General features: G+C 38.1%; 1 protein-coding gene across 12 annotated transcripts in view; it reads right to left on the reverse strand.

Annotated features, from left to right (window-relative positions):
• RALGAPA2 (Ral GTPase activating protein catalytic subunit alpha 2) overlaps positions 1-26,656 on the reverse strand; it is a gene marked incomplete at its 3' end in the record, with an annotated part of 326,498 nt that overhangs the window by 131,675 nt on the left and 168,167 nt on the right. For all 12 annotated transcript variants that reach the window (XR_013992302.1, XR_013992303.1, XM_081034222.1 and 9 more), the window contains 3 exons: positions 12,630-12,758; positions 7,177-7,305; positions 6,290-6,348 (listed from right to left, as the gene is read on the reverse strand). Coding sequence is in view for 10 of the 12 variants with exons in the window: in XM_081034222.1 (XP_080890348.1) it covers positions 6,290-6,348; positions 7,177-7,305; positions 12,630-12,758 (317 nt within the window). The remainder of the gene's footprint in view (positions 1-6,289; positions 6,349-7,176; positions 7,306-12,629; positions 12,759-26,656) is intronic.

Here is a 26,656-nt window from a genome sequence, read left to right on the forward strand (position 1 = left end):
AAGAAATCAACAGCAGATTAGATGAAGCAGAGGATCGAATCAATGATTTAGAAGACAACATAGCAGAAAACACTCAATCGGAACAACAAAAATGAAAAAGAATTTAAAAAATGGAGACAGTTTAAGGGACCTATGGGAAAACATCAAGAGTTACAATATTCACCTCATAAGAGTACAGTTTAAGGGACCTATGGGAAAACATCAAGAGTTACAATATTCACCTCATAGGAGTACCAGAAGAAGACAAGAGGGAGCAGAACCTATTTGACCAAATAGTGACTGAACACTTCCCTAACCTGGTGAAAGAAATAGACATACACACAAGCCCAGAAAGTGCATCAAGTCCCAAACAAGATGAATCCAAAGAGGCCCACACCAAGACACATCACAATTAAAATGGAAAAGGTTAAAGACAAAGAGAGAATCTTAAAAGCAGCAAGAGAAAAGCAGTTAGTTACACACAAAAGAGGTCCCATAAGACTTATCAGCTGATTTCTCAACAGAAACTTTGCAGGCCAGAAGTGATTGCCACAAAATACTCAACATGATGAAAAGCAAGGACCTACAACCAAGATTACTCTACCCAGCAAGGCTATCATTTAGAATTGAAGGACAGATTAAAGAGCTTTCCAGATAAGAAAAACTAGAGGAGTTCACCACCACCAAACCAGTATCACAAAAAAGTTAAAGGGAATGCTTTAAGAAGAAGGGGGGAAAACGTGTCAAAAATATAAATAACAAAATGGCAAAAACCACGTACCTATCAATAATCACTTTAAATGTAAATGTAAATGTAAATGGATTAAATGCTCCAATCAAAAGACATAGGGTAGCTGAATGGATAAGAAAACATGCATATGCTGTCTACAAGAGACCTACCTCAGACTGAAGGACACACATACACTTAAAGTATAGGGATGGAAAAAGATAGTTCACGCAAATGGCGACATGAGAAAAAATCTGGGTTAGCAATACCTATATCGGACAAAACAGACTTTAACATGAAGACTATAATAAGAGACAAACAAGGACATTACATAAAATAAAGGGATCAATCTAACAAAAAGACATAACCCTAGTAAACATCTATGCACCCAACATAGAAGCACCTAAATATATAAAGCAAATATTGACTGACATAAAGGCAGACATCAACAGTAACACAATCACAGTAGGGAAGTTTAATACCTCACTGACACCAATGGACAGATGTTTCAGACAGAAAAATCAATGTGGAAACAGCAGCCGTAAATGACACACTAGAACAGATGAATTGATATTTTTAGAGGATTTCACCCCAGAGCAGCAGAATATACATTCTTTCCAAGTGCACATGGAACATTTTCCAAGATAGAACACATGTTAGGCTACAAAATAAGTCTCAATAAATTTAAAAAGACTGAAATCACATCAGGCATCTTCTCTGACCACAATGGTATGAAATTAGAAAACAATTACAAGAAAAAAACTGAAAAAACACAAACACATGGAGGCTAAATAACATGCTACTAAATAATGAATGAGATCAAGAAAGAAATCAAAAGATACCTTGAAACAAACGAAAATGAAAATGCGACAACCCAAAATCTATGGGACACAGTGAAAGCAGTCCTAAGAAGGAAATTCATAGCAATGCAAGCCCACATCAAGGTACAAGAAAAAACTCAAATAAAAAGTCTAACTTTACACCTAAGGGAACTGGAAAAAGAACAGCAAACAAAGCCCCAGGTGAGTACAAAAAAGGAAATAATAAAGATCACAGCAGAAATAAAAGAAATAGAGACTAAAAGAAAAACAGGAAAGATCAATAAAAGCAATAGCCAGTTTTTTTAAAAGATAAACAAAATTGAGAAACCTTTAACCAGACTCGTTAAGAAAAAAGGGAGAGAATAAATAAATAAATAAATAAATAAATAAATAGGAAAAAAAATCAGAAATGAAAGAGAAGTGACAATAGATACCACGGAAATACGAAAATAGAATACAAAAAGCAACTATACACCAACGAACTGAACAATCTGGAAAAAATAGATAAATTCCTAGAAGTATACAGTCTTCCAAGACTGAATCAAGAAGAAACAGAAAATCTGAACAGACCAATTACTACCAATGAAACCAAGTCAGTAATCAACAAGCTCCCAACAAACAAAACTCCTGGACCAGATGACTCCCAGGTAAATTTTACCAAAATTCAAAAAAGAATTAAAACCCATTCTCCTCAAACTATTCCAAAAAATACAAGAGGACGAAAGGCTTCCTAGCTCATTTTATGAGGCCACCATTAACCTGATGTCAAAACGAAAGACACTACAAAATAGAAGAAAAAGTTATAGGCTGATATCCATAATGAACATACATGCAAAAATCCTCAACAAAATTAGTATTTTCTGAATACAGCAATATATTAGAAAGATCATACACCACGATCAAGTGGGATTCATTCTTGGTATGCAAGGTTGGTTCAGTATCTGCAAATCAAATAATGTGATACACCACATTAACAAAATGAAAAATAAAAATCACATGATCATGTCCATAGATGCAGAAAAAGCATTCGACAAAATCCAGTATCCATTTGTGATACAAACCCTCAGCAAAGTGGGCATAGAGGGACCATATCTCAACATAACAAAGGCCATATTGGACAATCCTACAGCTAATATCATACTCAATGAAGAAAAGCTAAAAGCAGTCTCCTCGATATCAGGAACAAGACAAGGATGCCCACTTTCACCACTTCTATTCAACATGGTACTGGAAGTCCTAGGAACAGCAATCAGACAAGAAAAAGAAACAAAAGCATCCAAACTGGAAAGGAAGTAAAACTGTCATTATTTGCAGATGACATAATACTATATATAGAGAACCCCAAAGATTTCACCCAAAACTATTAGAACTGATAAAAGAATTTAGTAACGTAGCAGGATACAAAATTATTATTCAGAAATCAGTTGCATTTTTATACACCAATAATGAACTATCAAAAAGAGAAAGTGAGGGCCGGCCTGGTGGCTCAGGCTGCTAGAGCTCCATACTCCTAAGGCTGCCGGTTCAATTCCCACATGGGCCAGTGGGCTCTTAACCACAAGATTGCCAGTTCGATTCCTCGAGTCCCCCAAGAGATGGTGGGCAGCGCCCCCTGCAACTAAAATTGATCACGGCACCTTGAGCTGAGCTGCCACTGAACTCCCGGATGGCTCAGTTGGTTGGAGCACGTCCTCTCAACCACAAGGTGGCCGGTTCAACTCCCCCAAGGGATGGTGGGCTGCACCCCCTGCAACTAGCAGCAGCAACTGGACCTGGAGCTGAGCTGCGCCCTCCACAACTAGGACTGAAAGGACAACAACTTGACTTGGAAAAAGCCCTGGAAGTACACGCTTTTCCCCAATAAAGTCCTGTTCCCCTTCCCCAATAAAATATTTAAAAACAAAAGAAGAGAAATTAAGAAAACAATGCCCAACAATTGAAAAAATAAATAAAATAAAATACTCAGGAATAAATTTAACCAAGGAAGTAATTTTCTGTACTCAGAAAATTATAAGACATTGAAGAGAGAAATTAAAGACAGAAATAAATGGAAACAATACCATGCTCATGGATAGGAAGAATTAATATAGTTAAAATGTCCATACTGCCCAAAGCAATCTACAGATTCAGTGCAATCCCTATCAAAACACCAATGCATTTTTCTCCGAACTAGAACAAATAATCCTAAAATTTATATGGAACCACAAAAGACCCCAAATGGCCACAGCAATCCTGAAAAAGAAGAACAAAGCTGGAGGCATGATGCTACCTGACATCAAATTATACTACAAGGCCATAGGAATCAAAACAGCACGGTACTGGAATAAAAACAGATACATAAATCAATGGAACAGAACAGAGATCCCAGAAAAAAAATCCATGCCTATATAGTCATTCAAGAGACAATAGTTTACAATGGGATAAAGACAGTCTATTCAATTACCAGGTAACCTGGACAGATACATGCAACAAAATGAAAATGAACCACCTTCTTATGCCATATACAAGAATAAACTCAAAATGAATTAAAGACTTAAATGTAAGACCCGAAACCATAACTCCTAGAAGAAAATATAGGAAGTAAACTCTCAGACATTACCCTTAGTAATATTTTTACTTACATATCTTCTCGGGCCAGGGAAACAAACAAAAAAATACACAAATGGGACTACATCAAACTGAAAAGTTTTTGCACAGCAAAGGAAACCATCAACAAAACAAAATGACATGCTACTGAATGGAAGGAGATACTTGCCAATGATACACGTGATGAGCGGTTAATATCTAAAATTCGTAAGAAACTCACTCAACTCAACACCAAAAAAACAAACAGTCCAATCAAAAATGGGCATTGGACCTGAACAGACAGGTCCAATGACTTCTTTTTTCTCCAAAAAGAAGACCATACATATGACCAATTGACATATGAAAAGATGCTCAATGTCACTAACCATCAGAGAAATGCAAATAAAAACCACAATGAGATATCACCTCACCCCAGTCAAAATGACTATCATCAAATAATCAACAAACAAGTGTTGGCACGGATGTGGAGAAAAGGGAACCCTTGTGCACTGTTAGTGGGATTGCACATTGGTGCAGCCAGTATGGAAAAGAGTATGGAGGTTCCTTAAAAAATTAAAAATAGAACTACTTTATGACCCAGCAATTCCACTCCTGGGTATTTATCCAAAGAAATTCAAAACACTAATTAGAAAAAATATATGCACCCCTAACCCCTATGTTTACTGCAGAGCTATTCACAATAGCCAAGATATGGAAACAATCAAAATGCCCATCAACAGATGATTGGATAAAAAAATTGTGGTACATTTATACAATGGACCATTACTCTGCCATAAAAAATGAATGAAATCTTACCATTTGCAACAACATGAATGGACCTAGAGGATATTATGCCGAGTAAAATAAGTCAGACAGAGAAAGACAAATACCATACGATCTCACTTATATGTGAAATCTAAAGAACAAAATCAACATACAAAACAGAAATTGACTCAGAGATACAGAAACAGACTCATAACAAACTGATGGTTGCTAGATGGGCTGAGGGTTGGGGTCATGTGTGAGAAAGATGAAAAAATTAGGAACTATAAATTATTAGTCATAAAATAGTCACATGGATGGGAAATACAGTATGGGGAATATAGTCAATAATGTTGCAAAAAGTATGTATGGTGTCAGATAAGTATTAGACTTACTGGGTGAATCACTTCATAAATTATATAAATGTCTAACCACTATGTTGTACACCTGAAACTAATATAATATTGAATGTCAACTATAATTTAAAAATATATACATATATTGTTACGGGATATAAAGTATAGTATATAGGGAATATAGTCAATAGTATTGTAATAGCTATGTATGGTGTCAAATGGGTAGTAGACTTGTTGGGGTTATCCATTTGTGAGGTATGTAAATGTGTAATCATTATGTTGTTTTGAACACCTGAAATTAATAAAAAAATAAAATTAAAAATGTTCATTTTAGCTACAAAAAAAGAGAACATAAAAATAGCTGAATCCGTATCAGACAAGTGGTCTTTAAGATAATGATTAGAGATACAGAGGGTCACTCACTATAGAGATATAATAATTCTAAACTTCTTTGCAGATAATAACATAGCTATATAAAACAAAAATGGATAGATATATAAGAAGAAACAGATAAATGTGCCATTATAATGGGTGATTTTAACATCTTTTTCTCAGTTAATGATCAAAATAATGAAAAAAATTAGAAAAGATATGGAATATTTAAAGGACATGACTGAAAATATTAATAAAATAGACACATCTAGAACACTACATCCAAAAACTGAAGAGTGTATATACTCTTTTCAGGCATATATGAGACATTTGCAAAAAATGACTACATATAGGGCCACAAAGCAAATCTCAACAATGTCTAAGAGTATTACCAAGCAGACATTTCTGATTCACAATGCAATTAACTGAGACATCAGTAGCAAAAAGATAAATAGAAAGAACAATATATTTGGAAAGTAAGAAATGTTTCTATATAAATCATAACTCAATGAAGGAATCAAAATGGAAATTGAAAAAAATTTGTAACGAAAAAATTAAGTAAAGCATTTTACTGAACTAATTCTTGGTATACTTTTTAGTGTATATAAGAATAATGTAAAAAAAATAAGTATTTATTAACATAAAGTGTTTACACATAAATATGTATCTTAAAATTGTAAAACAGTTTCCCTTTATTCAGCATTTACCTTGCATATTCACTTGGTTCCTCCGTGGCATTCTTCAGTAAAATATTTATGAGGTAATGCTAAAAACAAAATTAAGTAAGATAAAAACTTTGTTTAGTAGTTGGTTTCCCACATGTTCTGATCGTGTTCTAGGCAGACAGAAGCTACTGAAGGAACAGGTTGCTCTGGAGAGCCTCCCATCAGGGATATCCTGGGGGAAGGAAAGACAGGGCTGCGGGGAGCCCCCTGGGCAATTAAGCCAGCCTAGAGAATAGAGTTTCTGGGTATACAACAGAAACCTAGCAAAGTAAATGAGACTTCCAGATAGGAAAATCTTGGTTTTCTTTTACTTTAATTGGATTATATATTGTACATTGAATTATATATTGTAATTATGTACTCTAGAGAAATTGACTGATTCTGGGATTTGAAAAGCATTTTTGTTTGCCCGAAAGTCCACTGAGGGGAGAACACATGCTTACTTTTATTCTCCAAACAATAATTTGGAGTTTCAAATTATTAGTTGTATTTAATCAGGCCAACAACAGGATTGAATATTTAGCTTACTTCAATGATGTCTTATAAATTTACTTGACATATAATGCAGTATAATTAAACTAATGAAATTATTATAAAGCAGAATTCATTACATAATTATGACCCATAGGCATGATAAACAGGTGTGATAAAAAACACCTGAGAATCCTATCAGTTGTAACTGCAACAGGTATGCTCTGAATCTGACACATTTATTCCCCTAAAACAGCCTTCTAAAAGAAAAAAGAAAGAGAAAACAAACAAGTGTTGAAACATTAAATGACACAGCAAAACTTTCAGGGATAATTTGATCACAGTATAATAATGGAAGAGATAGCCACATAGATAGAATTATCAAATGCATTATGTACCTTGACATCTTCAGTTCCTGTAATGACTTCACTAACTTCCGGCACTGACTGCAGCAAAGGGATCTCCCGGTAGATATTTGGAAAGCAGACGAGAGAGCCAAGAATGGTGAGAGCTTCAGAACGAGGTGCCTGCACAGAAAAAAAGTGAAACACACATTTTTCTTTTGGTAAGTTAGAAATTTTAGATAAGAAACAACATGTTTTACTTTTTCATGGTTTTGAAAGGGAGTCTTTATAATTATTTTATCCCAGATAAGAAATATCAAACTATGCCTGGTTATTTCCCCCCAGGTGAATATTTAAGCGAGAGGTTTTGCCTAAATGAAAAAGCAAGTTTCCAAGAAATGGAAAATAGCACCATACTTGGATATAAACAAGCATTGTAAAAAATGATCTGCAGAAAAGTAAATGACTCAGTCACAATTGTTTTTATCTTTTTTTTTTTTTTCAGTGTTAATGCTTTTGACAAAGCAGGGTAAATGATATCAACTTAACATTAGTTTTACTATGAAGACAGTTAATGAAAATTCATAAGGAAGAGGGGTTGGGATAACTACCAGATGGTAGGGAAAGAGAGAAGACACCATCTACCAAATTTCCTGTTTCACCAAGAACTACTTTACAAAATAACATATAGTGTCTGACATCTACTGAGATACAAAATCATGTTTGTCATTATTGGAATTAGGTATATATTAGAGGAGGCATTTCACTAGATTTCAATTCACCCAACACTTACTACTATGTTTCCCCCAAAATAAAACCTACTAGACAATAAGCTCTAATGCGCCTTTTGGAGCAAAAATTAATATAAGACCCAGTATTATATTTATTATATATTATATCATATTATATCACATCACATCACATCACATCACATCACATTATATTATACTGGGTCTTATAACATAGTAAAATAAGACCCGGTATTACATTACATTATATATTTATATTATATTGACCGGGTCTTATAGTAATAATATAAGACTGGGTCTTATATTAATGTCTGTTCCAAAAGACGCATTAGAGCTGATGGTCCGGCTAGGTCTTGTTTTGGGGGAAACATGGTAGCAGCAATGTTTAACCAAGAATGGGGGCATGCACCAGGATTACAAAGGTATGTCATCCATCCGCCCACGCATCAGTTAATCCATCCCTCAGCCTATCTACTTTTATTTCATGATTAGAACAAAGGCACCTAACACTTCAGGAGTTCTCACTCTGTGCTGTACAAGCATTTCCTCATGGAATACCCTCAACAACCCAATGAAGAAGTGGATACCATTATCATTTCCATTTTACAGGTGAAAAAATTGAGGCTTAGAGAAATTAAGTAGTTTTTTCAAATGATAGACATGGTTTGAACTGCTGAGGCCATCTAACTCCTGGGTTCACTCTGGGCCTATGCTGTTAAACACTTGAATATAAAATGAAAGAGAGCTTCCCTCCCTCAGAGCAATGGCAGGGTGGTAGTGTGGGATTGGGGAGAAGAGACAAATAACACATATATAATTCAATGAAGCAAGTACTACAAGAGCCACACACTGCCAATATCATGGGAGCCCAGTGCATTCATTTTTTACTTAGCCTGATTCTCACCAGCACACAGGTAAATGAAAGACAATATAAACCACAGAGAGAGAATTATGGGAACCAAGATGAGACAATGATTTTTTCTGCTCAGGGTGGTTAGGAAGCACTAAAACAAACTGTGGCTAAGAGTCACGTAGTGGAGTGGGAGCCAGCCAGGCAGGTGGAGAGCAAGAAACTGAAGTGAGGAGGAAGAGGCACATTGCAGCAGTGGGAATGGAAAAGGCAAAGACATTCAGGGGACCCACTGAACTGTAAAAGGTCTCATGCACAGAGCCCAGAGAACATGGCAGTGTGCAAGCAGGTGCTGGGGCGGGGTCCTCAGTGCAAGGAGTCTGAGAAAGGCATCAGGGCTACCTGGGAAGAGATCCACAGGCCACGTGGCACAGTTCTCATCTCATTCCATCTGAGGAGTGATACCATCAGATTCCTAACCCAAGCAGGAGTGTGATGCGAATGGATACTATCAGGTAGAGAATATCACGTAGTCACTGAAGTATAGGTGGCCAAGAGTAATGACAGCTCTGAACGGACCAATGGCATCGGGGATGAAGACACTATATCTTTAATGTTTTATTCCATTTATAAATGCAAAGATTTTAAATTCCTACAGCAAAATGTGAAGATTTGACAAAGTCGGTCAGTGAGCACAGTTTCTTGTCACATGACCTCCACAATGGTCACCATCTAGGCCTTACCTCACCTGACCCCTCAGTGGCACTGGGTGCAATTGCTGCCATTTGGCCTCTGGGATACCTTTTTGGTTCCCGAGGAGATCTGACAGCGTCCATGCTGGAACTCCTCATTTCCTCAGGATCTACACTCTGGGACTCTGAGCACAGCTCTCTGCCCTCTTCTCTTAGATCTAGACCCACAGGATATCCAGACCCATGGAGTTAAATGCCTCCAACATGTTGCCTACTCCCCGACAAATCTCTGCAGCCCAGACTTCCTTCCTGAAGTCCACATTTGTAGATCTGACTGCTTGTTTGGCATCTCCACTCGGGGGATGAGAGGGCATCTCATACTGACAAGTTTCACCTTACCCCAGAGTTCTGTAATTCTGTGTAACATTACCCTGCCTCCATCACTCTGTCCCTGTCCTCTTATCTGCTGTTTTTACTTTTCTTTATTTTTGTTAAGAAAATCTTTGAATGTAAAAGGAGAATGTTATATCCATATACTCAATACCTAGATTTAAGATTTTACCATCTTACCTCATCTAACTCCCTTTCATTTTTCATTTCAAGATTTAAAATTCACTTAAAAGTTTCTACTTTCAATATTTTAAAGCAAATTCAAGACATTGTGTCATTCCACATCTGTGTTCTCCAGCACCCGTTTTGTATTTTTTTGGTTGTTATTTTACAATCATGACTTCCTGTTGTGTTATATATTCATTTAATGTTTGTATCTCCTGTGAAGGCAGGAGTTAGTCTTCATCACTTCTCCACCTCAGTGGATGCTCAATAAATATTGCCTTGAAATAAGGGACGGCTGCTGCTGTCCTCACTTACTAATCGTCTTTCAGGTTTCTGGTGCAGAATCACTTCTTCTATGAAGACTTTTCTAATGCATGTCTTCCCCTTCACCTTCCACTAAGCAGACTGAACTATTCCTGTATTGGTTCCCCCGGGGTTTTGGATGTGATTCTACTGTAGTTGCTAGGAACTATTAATACTTAGCTTATAACTAAGTGCAACTATTAATACTTAGTTTACCCATCTGATTTCAAGGGTAGGGACCCTGTCAAACTCACGTAGGCCAGGTCCTGGCACATAGTAGGTCCATGGTAAATGTTTCTCAAACAGACTTGCTTTGTTAGCTCTTACTAACTGCTGCTCTTTCCATCAGACAGCCTTGGTTTAGACTTCGTTGGTTCTTTTCCCTGAGCAGCCTTAACTACTGTGTAGTGTGTAAGCCTGACTTGCACTGTGGCCTTATAGATGGAATGCTAGACTACCTGACAACCAAATGCAAAACATTTGATCTTTAAAATAAAGAGCTGTTGCACAGATTTATTCAAAGAATATAGTAAACCTAAACACATTCTTTGTGTAAGCACTGAGCCTATGGTGAGCCCCAATTTACACATAGGAAAACGAAGTCCATGGATTTAAGTATATTGTTCAAGGATAGATAACTTCCAGGGTCTAGAATGGAAAGAAATTATATGTGGTATTCTATCTTTTTTGCACACCACAATTTATCTGTTCTGTTGTTGATGGACATTTGGGTTGGTTCTAGGTATTTGGCTATTACAAATGATGTTTGCTGAGCACAAACTTCTACCCATCTTCTGGTGACCTATGTATGCATTTCTCTCCCTCAGACTCAGCAGGGCAGGTCTGTAGGGGAGGGGTACCTCAAACTTGTAATTAACTGTATTAACTGAAAATTTTGACTGAGCAGGTGTGCCACATATAAATACCTCTCACCAGTTCCCCTACAGTTTTAAACCTCAAGTTTAAACGAAGAGAGCAATTCAAAGAGTTACTGTTCCTTTATGTAACTCTTATATTCACATTCTCCTATTTTCTCTCTCAAAAAAATGTTTTGGAAGGCTACTTTAATAGCTCATCTAGCCAAAAGAGTTTCCACAGAGAATGACCACCATGCATGATATTATCTCTAGAAAGGGTGCCCCCATTTTCACAGGAAACTATTAGAGCAAGAAAAATTTCAATAAAGAAGCATGATTTCCCTTCCTATATCCTGTAAGTTTTTCGCTGTTGATGTGAATGGCTGAAACTAAATTTGAAGGTTCTTTGAGAATGATTACCCTAAAATCTTTTTCAGAAATAACGAAGTATTTAAAGTTGTCATAGTCTTTACAAAAAAAACAGTTGAACAAATTCAGCATTTTTCTTCCTTTTTTCTTCTTTCATCCTTCCCTTTTGTTGCTTTTTTCCCTTCCTTTTGCTTTTAAATTTATCCTTAAACGGAAAAGTACATGAAAATACTACCAGGAAATACCAACTATACAAAGTATTAAAAAGCTATTTAAGTTAAAACCCAGGGTTGGAGTTTAAATTTAACCTGCACAAAAGAAATCAGTAGAGTGAAAAAGTAACAATGTGTCAACAAAATTTAGGTAGCTAGATACTCCTACTGATTTCAATACAAGTCACTCGCCAGCAGTTAAGCTAATTTTATTTACACCATTGGAAGAGAAAAAAAAAAACGCGTCTGAACAGGTAACAGTTGTACAGAGCACAAATGTGAGAAGCCCTTTAAATATAAACGTATAAGAGTATTGTCTCTAAAGGAATCAAGACACTGCCCTAATAGGAAGTAAACGTAGAGACTGCAAGTAAATTCTTTTTATAGCCCGTAATGCCCATTTAGTTCACTTATTTCTAATTTTTTTCCTCTAAGAATTTAGCACATTAATGAGAAAAATACATTCATTTTCTGGTTAAAACTTTAATGTTACAATATTTTAAGGAAATATTTTCTACTAGAGTTCTAATAATCAAGACAGTAATGAAAAAAAATGCCTTACTGATAATGTACACTTAAAATACTTTCTTTATTACGGATATCTGTATCTGTGCCATCATTTATTGGAAAATGCTAATAAGATTCTAAGAGACATGTCCTGCTTCTGACTGTGTAAATGTGCTGCAATATTAGTGAGGATATGATTTCTCACATTCTGGCCTTTTGATGAAACGCCTTTCCAATACCAGTGTGTCATCTTATCCTATGATTTCACACATCAGCTGCCAGGGCACCTACCCGAGAGCCCAGTTTCACATCGTAGCAATGAGCCAGCACCTGTTAAGAGTGGAGAAATCTGAACCCTGTTAGTGACTGTGAAGCCTCCTGGGAGTTGGGAGACTGAGCACTGTCATACTCACCGCCAGCATGTCTGTACCGAGGACCCTGGCAGCAGCCGTGACAAAGTCCCCCACCAACATTGAAAAGCCAGGCAAACCCAGGGAGAAAAAGCGGGGCGGACAGTGCCTTATAATGGTGTTTAAGATCTCCTAAAAGGGAAGAGAACACAATTGTAATTTTCAAGAGCAAGATTCCAGAGGAATCAATTAGTCTATACATTACTACTGTATGATAATCTAAGAGAACTCAGGTCACAGAAATTTCTCAGTTGGAACGGGGAACTGGGAGATGAGTTAGTCCAAGGCCAATTGTACCCATTTTACATGTAAGAGAATGGAGACACTAAACTATAAAATGACTTATCTAAAATCTTGATTGTGCCATTGGGACTAAACACTTCTTCCCTCTTCCACCTAAAAGTGAGCTCCCTGGACACACTACAGGAGAATTGAGGTAAATATACAAATAAATCTTCAAACATCTATCATTTTCCACATTCTTCAATTTTCAAAGGTTAATAATACTGCTACATTAAAAAAAATCTCAAAGGCAAAGAGATGGAAATTTTCACTCTTCTGTAATTCCAGGTGTTAAACAATTGGGAATGTATGGAGTGCTATGGTAATATGACTGGTCAAACTCTAAGGCTAGGTAGTCGGTGTGGCTCTGGGCATAGGTGTGATCATGAGGTACAAGTACAAAGTGCAACAGTCACCTTTTGCACAGTGTGCGGTATGAAGACCATCAACTGCCCACACACCTGATGTTCCTGTGCCTGGTGGAACAGCCCCTTACCGGTGGATGGCTGGCCCCTGCCCACCAGCTCTGTTCTGAGGCCGTCACCCATTCTAGCCTGTGTCAGACTGGACCAGGACTCAATTACTAGACAGCATTCATGCCACCCATGGCCAGGCCACATCTGTGAAACCATCTGTGAGTGTATGTGTAAGGGAGATCAGTAAGAAAACCAAAAACTTCCTTTATGCAGTTTTAGGCCACACACACTGATCAAATATGCTGAAGTACTATAGCTATGTGACTTACATTATACAAACTATAGTCTCAAAGTACAAGACACAAAATACAAAAACAATCTGGTTTCTTTTCTCAGATTTCAGTATGGCTATGTCAAACATCCTTCAAAATAATCCCAACTTAATTTGGTTAAATTACGGCAAGTAGTAGCAACATGCTGAATTCTAGTAGCAACAAGTCCTTCACAATCAAAATAACATAATTTAACAACTTATCTTAAAAGATAATTGTTATGTGTTCACAAAATCTTTTTTAAGACTTATTTTTCCCCTCACAGTGGACTCATTTAGTTTCTACAAATAGTGCTGTTTATATCCTTAAAATGACTGAACGGTGCTTATTCTATTAGAACTTATGTGATAAATAGTTCAGCAAGTACCGATTCAAAGTGTTAGCATTTCAGCAGACTTTTTCCTATACCAAAAATAAATACATAGACAGACAGATAAAATGAAGGAAAGAAAAACCTGAACCACACTTCTTCCAAGTTAATGTTTAAACCTGCTTTAATCACATCCTTTGATACACTTTGGGGTCCATATCAGCCAAGGCAAACATTCTAAGGGGCTGAGCAGATGGATGCTGCAGTTTAGAAAGTGTGTGGTAAACTCATGCTCCAAAAGTGGAACAAAAGATCCACCTTTTTCATAATTAAGCCTCTGATTAATGCTCTGGGCTCCTCACCACACACCTGTAATTACTCACAGAGGTACGCATTGTGCTGGGCCTTGTCTCGGAATATCAGGCATCAAGCTATCCCGCAGCAGATGGAAGCACATTTCTGTTGACATATGCTGCAATGAAAGGATTTGTGCAAACCTGGCTAGCAAGGTAGCAGAATGCCATGCATTTAAAGATTAATAATGCAAACAACCACAATGTTAACTCTGTTATGTTTGTGTTAATTCCATCTGTTGAGATGAGGAACTAAGCCTTGAACCCTACAGATTTTTAAAATCTTTACCCATGCTTAAATAAGCCATTTTCACAAATGGAATTTAGAGTTTTAACTTTAAAAAAATGGTTTTGGGAATTATGAACCAAACCCTTTAATAAGTTAAGGCCAGAATCTGTAAGTGAAATCCATTTTGCTTCATGAGATTCACAAGTGTCAAGGCAATGATCTGTAAATGGGGCATTTACAAAAACTTACTAAGATGCCTACTAAAGACAGCAGCAATGCATGCAGCCACGGTTCTCCACCTCCTGGACCTTGGCCAGTCACTTCAACAGAACCTGTTTCTATGGGCAAGATGATTGGAGAGAGAGGGCAAAATAACAGATGGCTAGCCTACCCTACCCTGCCACCCACAAGACACCCCTAGGAGAGGCGGAGCCTGTGCTGCTGTGGCCAGTTAAAGATAGCACTGGAGCAGGTTAACGTGGGGGTTAAGGAGGGGACATGGGCCAGCCAGCCATGTTACGGCCACGTGCCTGCTTATCTTGCCTATCCACGCTGAAATGGAACAACCCTAACATTGTAGCTTTGGGACGACATTTTAAAGTTAGCAATAACTATGTAGTACTCAAAAGAGCAGGTGTATATACCTGAGAGAGACATCCACAAAATGCTCCACTCATTTCTAGTAGAATCTTTCTTTCACTTTCCCCGTGATACATTAAGATCACAGCTGTAACTGGAATCTTTGGAAAAATTAAAATCTTGAGACTCTGAAACTTTCTTCACAGTCTCCAGGGCTTTATAGACAGCATAGAATGGCACTTCCCAAACGTCAATTATTCACGTACAACCTCACGTTGTTTGTCATGTCCACATCCAAAGTGAACATTCTTTGTTTTTCAAAGTAACTTACTTTTTTGAACTTTAAGTTTATTCTGGAAAAACTAGTGTCATAAACAGAAAATAATCCTTAAATCAGTACAATAACAGTAAACCAAGACTACTCAATTTTTGCTAACTCACTGTCAGATGGAGGCTCTCCTTGTTGAAAAGGGTGGTGTGCAGCTTACTGTGGTGTGAGAGAAATTCTGTACCTGCTCCAGTCTGCCTACCCAAGAGAGTCTGGAAAGGGGCCAAGGACTGGCCCCTTTCCCACCATGCAACTTGATGCTATTCATTGCTACCTCCATTGTGACCACCAGTGAACAACTCTTCTCTAGAAGGGGGACCACGAGGCCTGGATTCAAGGCCCAGTGTCTGTGATTGTGGGAAGATCATGTCATGCGTAGAGCTTCACATTTCTCTTCCATAAAATGGGATGATTTCAACCTTTACAGAGCTGTATCTAATGGAATGGTACATGTGAACACATGCCTCTGTAAACTGGAAAGGACCATACAGAAGTAAACAGTGACAAGAAAGAATTTTTTTCCCCCAAAACTGGAAGGACTATGAAAGATTTCACTTTCTAGAATTTACTTTGGATAATTCAGTGAACTGCTTACTGTTTTGCTGATATTCAGAAAGAACATTTTAAAACATTTCAAAGGGGGCACAAATACATCTCTTAGATTAACCCAGAAATTAAAAACCCTAGAAATTAACGCTGCCAAATAACATCCTTAGCAAAGCATTACAACAATTAGCCATAGTGTATAAGCAAAATAAAAAAGGGAAAATGATACTTTTGAATTTTCTACATTCTAAGGAGTTCTAGAATTTACCCCAAACAAGTGAGTCTGATAGCAAAAATCAGTTTCTTTTTCACACTCTAAACATACTAAAAACAATAAGCTCAACCAAAAATGGACTCTAAAATAGGAAGTTTATTCTTGAAAACTGATCAGTTTCAAACAGACAAAAAGTTTTCACAAGCTTTTGTTCAAAGGCAATAAAATTCATTCTTCAACATGCTATAATATAGTGAACAGATCACAAAACTAGTATTTTTCTCATTTTTTGTTAAAAGTCCACATGTATGCTACATCCTGAGTGTGATAACCAGATTGTAAAATGATAATTTTGAATGTGCAGCTTATCACAAGATTCAGGTTTATGAGAAAGTAACTGGTGAGAACATCTGTCTCTCATCACTGATCGTACAAAAAATCAGGTAATTCAAATAGAGGCGTGTTGTTTCCTCTCCTTCAAAGCACAGTTCTATAAACACAAACCACATTCAGCCCGGTAAATGAATCGCTTTAATTGAATGCTATGTACACAGTAACTGGAAAAACCATAAGTGATAAGAAAAACATATGGTGATGGCAACAGAAATTGGTTTATTCGTTTTGCATAGTGTTGTTTCTTTAGTTCTCTTATAATTGACCTTTAGAACGACAAATGTGTAAAATAAGTTTGTTTATTATGGTTCCAAACCTTCCAACAATTACACAAAATGAAAATTTAAAAGGAAGGATTCATTCTGGAAGCATTTCTATTGTTTACATAATTGCACAGCTATAATTTAGTGCTCATGTTGTTATGGAAAATAAAAAAGGGCCATTACAGGCCATTTCAATTCAAAATATTGCACAGTGGTGTCAAAAATGAGGGAAAATGTTCACTTTAAAGCAGTTTAAAATGGATTAACCCTGAAAACAAAAAACATTTCAATATAGTATTCTGTGAAATACAAATGTGCAAGAAGTAGCCCTCCTTAAATTGGAATTAGAAATGTTGCAACTGTACTTTCACACCAATTACACATATATTATTCACTTAATATTTGCTCATGGCCCAGCAGATGATGGTTGTAACACAATAGCCAGCCATCTGTCTCCCTTCTTTCCTTAGCGGACTCACGCCTGCTCCTTAGGAGCACACAGATCTGGTTATTCCACCTAAAATCACTCAGACCTTCCAGGAAGCCAAATGGAATTGTTAAGAAATAAAATCTACATATGCAAAAATCACTGAATTCCTCCTTTAACTTTTTAATTTAAGAAAACTAAAATGCTACACAATTTTGTTATTTTTTAAGGAAGATACCTGTCTTTTATCTAAAAAATTCTACAGGAAGCTCTTTTGTTTGGTAAAATGGGGAATATTGGATCTGGTTATCCCACTAACCTGGTTAATAAAAAGGTACACTCATTCCACATCCAAATTGAATTATTAATTATCAAAAAATTTGAATACAAAGGGATACTGTTAGCACTAAACCTGGATATAATTTAAGCTTTCTTTAACAATAAAAAAGGCAGTCAAAATCCTGCAGTATCTCCAGGATATATTTGTAAGTATCAATTATATGGGCAAAGCTCAGAAATGCGGAGTGACAAAAAGGTTCTAGTTATCAGAAGAACATATCTGAAGTACCAAGGTCAGGTTCTCTCGCTTCTGCTAGTGGGTCTCTGCTCCTTCATCACGCACACAAAGACATCCTTTCCATACCACAAGAGGCTCCCTGGCCTCTTCATGCTCTACACTGATTCAGGTAGTAGTTTTTGTTGACAAAAATAAAGTGTTTAGGGCCTCCGGATGGCTCAGTTGGTTAGAGTGTGAGCTCTGAACAACAGAGTTGCTGGTTTGATTCCCACATGGGCCAGTGAGCTGTGTCCTCCACAACTAGATTGACGACAACGAGCTGCCACTGAGCTTCCAGAGGGGTGGCCTGATGGCTCAGCTGGTTAGAGCGCGAGCTCTCAACAACAAGGTCAATTCCTGCACGGAATGGTGGGCTGCACCACTGCAACTAAAGATTGAAAACAGCGACTGGACTTGGAGCTGAGCTGCGCCCTCCACAACTAGATTGAAGGACAGCGACTTGGAGCCGATGGGACTTGGAGAAACACGCTGCTCCCCAATATTCCCCAGTTTTAAAAAATTTAAATAAAATAAAGCTTTTATGATATGGCCTTTGGACAAAGCATAGCAGATCATGTCAGGAGCATTAAACTTATAGAAAAGTCACCGGAAATAAAAATATAGCAGGATAAAGCTTAAAAATTACTCTCAAGATCCAAGCCAAGGAATATATGGCATGTCCTATCCATTATCTGCTAAAATGGCCAAGTATTGTATAATCTATTTGGAGAAAAAAACAGAGATTTTTATAAGTGCTGGACAAATGTGACTTCTCTGGGTATAACTATGTTATCAAAGCCAGGAGAAAGATGACAAGTTAAAGTAATTGGTTCTGTGGCTGGAGAAACAAAATCACCTGGTACTTCTCAACACAAGAAAATGCTATGGAATTGTAACAGCTATATACAATGTCAGAGGGGTAGTAGATTGGGGGAGGGAGTTATCACTTTGTGAGGAGTATAAATGTCTAACTATTACATTGTTTTGTAAACCTGAAACTAAAAAAAAACAAAACAAAACAAAAAAGCCATGGAGAAGACCCTGACAGCAGCATGTGAAGGGGAAGGGAGTGACCAGCACGAAACAAACTTCTCATGGCTACAGAAGCTGCTTTGACCATTTGCATGCCATCAGGATTTCAGAGGTAAAACAGTGAGGCAGAGAAAGTCTTTGTAACCCTCAAGCCCTAAAGGAGAGCCCTGAATATTGTTTATGGTTGTTTTATAATTAACCTCTCATCTGTAAAGAAAGACTCTGCTAGTCTTTATACTGATGAAGACTGTCTGCTTCAGGAAAAAGGGGAGATTGATTAATGGATTTAAAGAAAACTACATGGATTTTATTTTATGCTGGAGTTAATATGTCATCAGCTTAACTGCTTTTTTCTTGTAAGAGCTTTATTGAGATATAATTTATATATGATAAAATTCACCCTGTAGAAGTGTACAACTCAGTAGTTTTTAGTATATTCCGAGAATTGTGCACTATCACCACTATTTAATTACATTACCCCAAATTGAAACCTTCTACCCATTAGCTGTCATTCTCCATTCCCCCTCCATCAGGCAACCTAATCTAGTTTGTCTCTGTGCCTATCCTGGACATTTCAGAATATGGGTCAGATAATATGCGGCATTTTTTTTAAATCTGGTTTCTTTCACTTAATATGTTTTCAAGGTTCATCCATGTTGCAGCATGTGGCGATACTTTATTCCGTTTTTTGACCAAATAAAATTCCATTGCATGGATAGACCACATTTGGTTTACCCTTTCATCAACATTTGGGTTGTTTCCACCTTTTGATGACTGTGAATACTGTACGAGTTTTTGTTTGAATACCTGTTGTCAGGAGTGAAATTGCTGGTTGTGGGAACAGAGTCCCAGAGAGCAGTTTCCAGGCTCTGGGCCTCGCGTGAGGAGGTGCTGCCTCGAGTAGTGAATGACCATCAACTGTGATTGGTTGGCCATCAGCTGTAACCGGTTAGCCATTTGGCTACTGATGTAACTGCAGGGCTGCGTTGATTGGTTGGTTGGTTGGCAGGCAGAGAAGTGAATGGCGGACTGTGGATCGTGTGGCTACTACTGCGTGTGTCTCGCCAGGCCGCCAGAGAGAATATAGTGGTATGACTCCCCTATCTATGGCTCCATGGGTGTTCCTTTTTGGCCTAGCCATATCCTGCGTTCTTATGTGGGGAGCAGGACCAGAGGTCCCGCAGGCCGCCCTGCACGACAAATGGCGGAGCAAGCAGGGTCTCCCGCACAACAAATGGTGCAGCAAGCAGGGTCTCCTGCACAACACTGGTTAATATACTATTTTATGTTTAACTTTTGAGGAACTGACAAACTTTCTGTAGCAGCTGTACCATTTTACATTCTTACCAGTAACGTATGAGGGCCCAATTTTTCCACTTCCTCTTTTGTTATTTTCTATCATTTAAAAAAAATACAGCTAACCAAATAATTGTAAAATGGTATCTCACTGTGGCTTTGATTTGCATTTCCCTGGTGTGACTAATGAGGTGAACATCTTTCCATTTGCTTACAGCCATTATTATATCTTCATTGGAGAAAATGTCTAAGTCCTTCGGAGTCTAAGTCCTTCACCCATTTTTAAATCGGGAAGTTTATCTTTCTGTTGTTGAGTTGCAAAACTTCTTCATACAATCTTTGCCCTAGACCTTTATCAGATATGATTCACAAACATTTTCTACCATTTTGTAGGCTATCTTTTCATTTGCTATCGATAGTGTCCTTTGATGCATAAAATATTTTAATTTTGATAAAGTACAATTTATCCACTTGTTTTTCTTTTGTTGCTTGTGCTTTGGGTGTCATATCTAAGAATCCATTGCAAAATCCAAGATCACAACAATTTACTCCTATCTTTTTTCCTGAGCTTTATAGTTTTAGCTCTATATTTAGGTCTTGGGTCCATTTTGAATTAATTTTTGTATATGGTATGAGGTAAGAGTCCAACTTCATCCTTTTGCATGCGGATATCCAGTTGTTCCAGCACCATTTGTTGAAGAGACTATTCTTTCCCACCGAATGTCTTGGCACCTTTGTTGAAAATCAGTTGACCATAGATATACGGGGTTTATTTCTGGACTTCATTGATCTGTATGGCTAACCTTTCACCAGTACCACACTGTTCTGATTACTGTAACTTTGGAGTAAGTATTGAAATAGGGGGAACTGTGAATCCTCTAACCTTGTTCTTCTTTTTCAAGAGTGTGTTGGCTTTTCAAGGTCCCCTGAAACGGAATATGAATTTTAGGATCATTTTCTTCCATTTCTGCAAGAAAGGCCATTCATTGGGATTTTGATAGAGATTGTGTTGAATCTGTAAATCTATTTGGGGATTATCGCCCTCTTAACAATATTAAGTATTCTAATCCAAGAAAATAAATATATTCCCATTTATTTAGGTGCTTTTTAAATTTTTTATAGCAATGTTCGTAGTTTTCAGTGTATATAAGGTCTGACAATTAAATTTGGGAACTTGCCACCGTGTGCTAACATCGGCAGCACTGTACAAACAGCTTGATAAGGTTTCATAACCTTGGTATATCAGTGTCTCACAGCTGTGTTCCTGTCAACGTGTGGCAGTGTCTTGCTGAGTGGTTTTTATGTGTTTTTGTGTGCCGTCTCGAGAATGTCTGCGCTTGAATAAGAGCAGCAAATAAAGCTTAAATTAAACTTGTCAAGAATGGAAGTGAAATCAGGGACATGCTAGTCCAAGTTTATGGAGATAATGTCATGAAAAAAACGGCAGTGTACAAATGGATTAAACGTTTTTCTGAGGGGAGAGAATGTGTCACTAATGAAGAGAGCTCGGGGAGGCCAGTAACAAGCAGAACTGATGAAAACACTGCAAAAATTTGTCAAACTGTGCGTCAAAATCATCACCTGACTATAAGAAGCACAGCAGACCAAGTAAACATCGATAGAGAAACAGGAAAATCTTAACTGAAAATGTTGGCATGAGAAAGGTGTGTGCAGAAATGGTCCCAAAGCAGCTCACTAGGATGAACAAAAGCACTGGAGAGTCAAAGTTTGCCAAGACCTTTTGGAGAGGCAAGACAATGGTTTGGGCCATGTTATCACTGGTGATGAAACATGGGTGTACCAATACGACCCTGAAACAAAGCATCAAAGCGCACAATGGAATTCAGCCAATTCTCCACGACCAAAAAAGTTCTATCAGTCCAAAATCAAGAGTCAAAATGATGTTTCTAACCTTTTTTGATATCAGAGGGATTATTCGTTATGAATTTGTACCAACTGGACAAACAGTTAACCAAGTTTACTATTGGGAAATGCTGGAAAGGCTGCACAAAAAAGTTGGATGAAAATGACCTGAACTTTTTGCCAGCAATTCATGGCTTTTGCATCATGACAATGCACCAGCTCACAGGGCACTGTCTGTGAAGGAGTGTTTTGCTAGTAAACAAATAATTGTATTGGAATACCCTCCCTACTCACCTGATCTGGCCCCTAATGACTTCTTTCTTTATATAAAGATAAAGAAAATATTGAAAGGAAGACATTTTGATGACATTCAGGACTTCAACTGTCATACGACGACAGCTCTGATGGCCATTCCAGAAAAAGAGTTTCAAAATTGTTTTGAAGGGTAGACTAGGTGCTGGCATCGGTGCATAGTTTCCCAAGGGGAGTACTTCAAAGATGACCATGGTGATATTCAGCAGTGAGGTATGTAGCACTTTTTCTAGGATGAGTTCAAGAATTTAATTATCAGTCCTTGTATATTTTACAGTTCTTAGGCTAGAGGTATTCCTAAAATTTTGTCCTTTTTGATGCTACTGTAAATGGAACTGTTTTCCTAATTTCATTTTCAAATTGTTCATTGTGTTGGACAGAATATAGCTGATTTCTGTATATAGATCCTTTAACCTTGCTGAATTCATTTGTTCCATCTATTAGTTTGTGTGTATGTGTGTGTGTATTCCTTAGGATTTTTCTATATACAAGATCACATCATCTATGAATATAGATAGCTTTTCTTTTTTTCTTTCTAGTCTGGATGCTTTTAATGTCATTTTCTTACCTAACTGCCCTGGTTAGAATCTTGTTACACCACTGAATAGAAGCAGTGAGAATGGACATCCTTGTGTTGTTCCTGATCTTAGAGAGAACACAGAAATTTCAAAGGAAAATGCCTATTGTTTCTTTGGTGGGAAGAAAGCCAGAGCCTATGATGTGGCTCCAAACCCAGAGCAACCTTTTCTCAAAATATTTTTGGAAATTAGTAAATTTGTGTGAGGATGCTCAGGGTACTCAGAGTTCAGAAACTCTTGAGAAAGAACTTACCCTTTGTCACATGAATCAAGTCATTCCCTCACTCCCAAGTCCTCAGCAATGCGAATACAATATAAAGACTCTTTTGCTCTGACCAACACAACATCCTGCTTGAAGCACACGAATCATAAGGGGCAGTTTTTACAAGTGCTTCTTATAATGGGCACTTCACAGCTCACTGGGGGAGAACGACAGAAAGATGGCAAAACCATCAGGAAATTCTGGCACATTTATGATTCCATAAGATGAGGAAAAATGTTGCAGGGTCATAAAAAGAAGTGACTTACCAGCTGTACCAATCGTGCTTTGAAGATGTCGTGGCCTGTGTATGTAATGACTGTCTTAGTCATGACCCAGATAAGCCTCAAATCCACAGTGTTGCAATGTGCACAACAGGCTGGCTTAATGAGGCTGGTGCACATGCTCCTCAGCAGTTATTAACTCCTCACAATGAGACTTGAGTAAATGAGAGTGTCAACAAATGGCTGCTGGGAGATGATGGCAGTGGGGGCATCAAGGCTGCATCAGACTCACGTGCGCATACTCGTAAAGCGCTCTCAGAATGCTGGACATGGATGCCGCCCTGGGACGAAAGCTGCAGCAGAAAAACGAGGACCACCACTGATGGCCAAAGCTGAGGGGCACGTCTCCACAGAACGGCACAGAATTTACTAGGGGCTGGGAGTAGGGTGGGCAAGAATGGATAGGAGGATACTAAAACCTGCTTTTCCTGAGGCCGTCAGCTGCTTGTTTCAGACAAGTCTAAATTGAATCAAGTCTCCACCGTCTCTACCCCACTCCTCTACAGCCTTTACAAAGTTCTGGAGCAGAATAAAAGCAGAATCACTGCTATCACAGATAGCAGGCTGGGTAGAAATGCACTCATGGTGTGTGATCACGCAAGCAATACCATTAAGAAAGGAATCACCACAATGATTGAAATACACACATGTAATTAATACAGGTATGAAAGAGACAGGCGGCTATCCTGTTTCCAGGTTTACTGTTCATCCTGTCTCAGGAATGCATCAGCTAGAAATATATTCTTCTTGGAATATGAAAAAGAAATTCTTGGGTAAAACCATAGGCTTAACACACTCAGGTTTCATCAACACCACCAATAGAATAATCATCTCACTCTCATGCTGGAATACGGATGAGGATCTGGCTACCTATTGTTTTACCTCAAAACGAAACAGGAATTTAGTAGGGAAAACACATCTTTACTGAATTTGGATACAGGGGTTGTGGGGACAAAGCCCCAAAAAACAGTTTCCAGGCTCTCGGCCTCACAATAGAAAGGTGCTGGCTCGGGTAGTAAATGGCCATCAACTGTGATCAGATGGCCAGCAGCTGTGGCTAGTTGGCCGTCAGCTGTAACCCGTAGGCCATTGGCCACTAATATAACAGTTGTGGCTACGCTAGCAGAAACGAATGGGGGCTAGCAAGAAGATGGTGGCTGGCAAGCGCGGACTGCTGTTAGGCAGATTACGTAGATCCTAATTCCTGTGTCTCCAGCCCAGCCGCCAGCGAGAATATATTGGTTTTACTCCCCTACTTATGGCTCCATGGGTGTTCCTTTTTGGCCTTACCGTGTCCTGTGTTCTTGGGCGGGGAGTGGGAGCAGAGACCCCGCAGGCCGCCCCGCCGGACACCCCGCATGACAGGGGTATTTAATTTGTTCCTATGGAACCATGAAAACTTAGAGAGGAAACAGCTAAGAGATCATCATCCAATCTTTTCATTTTGCAGATATGGAGCAGGAGCTCAGTCAAAGCCAAAAATTGCCCCAAGTTTAGGACACAAGCCCAAGCATTCTCTTCCTCTTTATAAGAAGAGAAAAATGTTAACACAGGGTCAAAAAAGCATCATTTGACATTCATGAATGACTAGTCTCATATATGAAGCACAGCACCATTTTGAGGATGTTACCTACCTCTGAAATGCAAATTATTCTTTCATCTAATTTACTTTGCCTAAAAAGCATTTTAAAATGCAAATAATACATTTTTAAAGCTATACTTTCAAGTAAAGTATATTTTTCAAGCAAATGACTGTTAGGGCTTAAAGATGTGCTTCCAAAATATCCACATGTAACTCTTATTCTCACAGAAATACTATCGTATGAGGGAACTGGTTCATAAAATGATATCTTCAAAACTAAAATATGCTTCTCACCAAAGTATTCTTCTCAGGAAATTGTTAGAAAGAAACTGTGTGTGTGCACATGCGTGCGTGTGCCATGTGCAGGCATGGATGTGGGGAGGCAGTGATTAGAAACATTCTATGGAAAAACATCAAGAAATTTCCCAGGATTGCAACAAGAAATCAAGATTCCTATTTTTCCCTCAAAGTGATCGCTAGCGAACCCACAGCAGCTGTGGCTTCTGTGCTTTCACCTGCAGACTCAACTCTGCTTGAAAGATTTAGGGCTTCTGATGCTGCTCAGACTAGCATCCACTGCATTTAAAAACATTTCCTTCTCTCTTGATGAAACTGGGAAACCTGGTTCTCAGGTTTGGATGAGAGTGAGCCTGCTTGGCACAGAGCTTGGCTGGGTGGTTTCCCAGCCCATGACAAGAAAGAAGTTAAAGGGGAAAAACTGTTTTTGTTGAAGCTTCCCATATCTCCTGGGGGCTCTGAAACCAGAAAAGAAAGAAACTCTGGAATATGATTGTTATCCATTCTTTTCATTCTAGGCTAATACAAATGTATGCTCTCTAGTGAAATTATCCACCCGCACATAGAAGCAATGTTGAAGCTTTCAACATTTTTCTGTTTTTAAAAAAATAAAAAAGAGGGTATCAGGTGGTCATTCAATTCTGGGAGTGTACAGACCATCCTGCCAATGTAGGATGGAGGTCTGGATGAGTTATGTAGAGCAGTCCCAACAGGTGCCATTTTTAGTTTCTGCTTGGGCAACAGAATTACAACTACTACTTTTTTTTTTTTTGTAATTTACGTTGTAGTTGTACAAAGAGCTCCGAAGACTAGCAAAAATTTGAGAGAAAAAAATCCCAAAGGGAGCCAGCCCTGTCAACTTTATTCAGGCCAGAACCACTAACAAAGTAGGAGTATCGAAAAACCTGAGCTATCATCTGGTCTGCCCATCCTACGATGGAAGCCTATTACATGCCAATCCTACCAGAGCAAGAAGGAAGGAGGTAAAAGTATGCAATAAGACCGCCTACATAATTAATTGACCTCTAAAGAGTTGACAAATGGCTCACTGCTTCAAATTCTAGGACTACCTACCGTATCTGACATTTTGTTTTTTCATTTATACGTAATAAAATTCATTTGGGGGGGCTTAAAAAATACTTTCTTTTTCTTTAAACAAAGTCGCTTTCAGGCAGTTGTTGGAGGGAATGAGGCAGTAGGAAGAAGAGGGATTTGGAGATAACATTCCTAAAAGACACCACTAATTTGCTATTTAACCTGGAGCATATACTTTGTCTCCTGAGTGAGCAATTTCACATC

The sequence above is a fragment of the Rhinolophus hipposideros genome (assembly GCF_964194185.1).
Source record: "Rhinolophus hipposideros genome assembly, chromosome: 22".
NCBI classification, from domain to species: Eukaryota; Metazoa; Chordata; class Mammalia; order Chiroptera; family Rhinolophidae; genus Rhinolophus; species Rhinolophus hipposideros.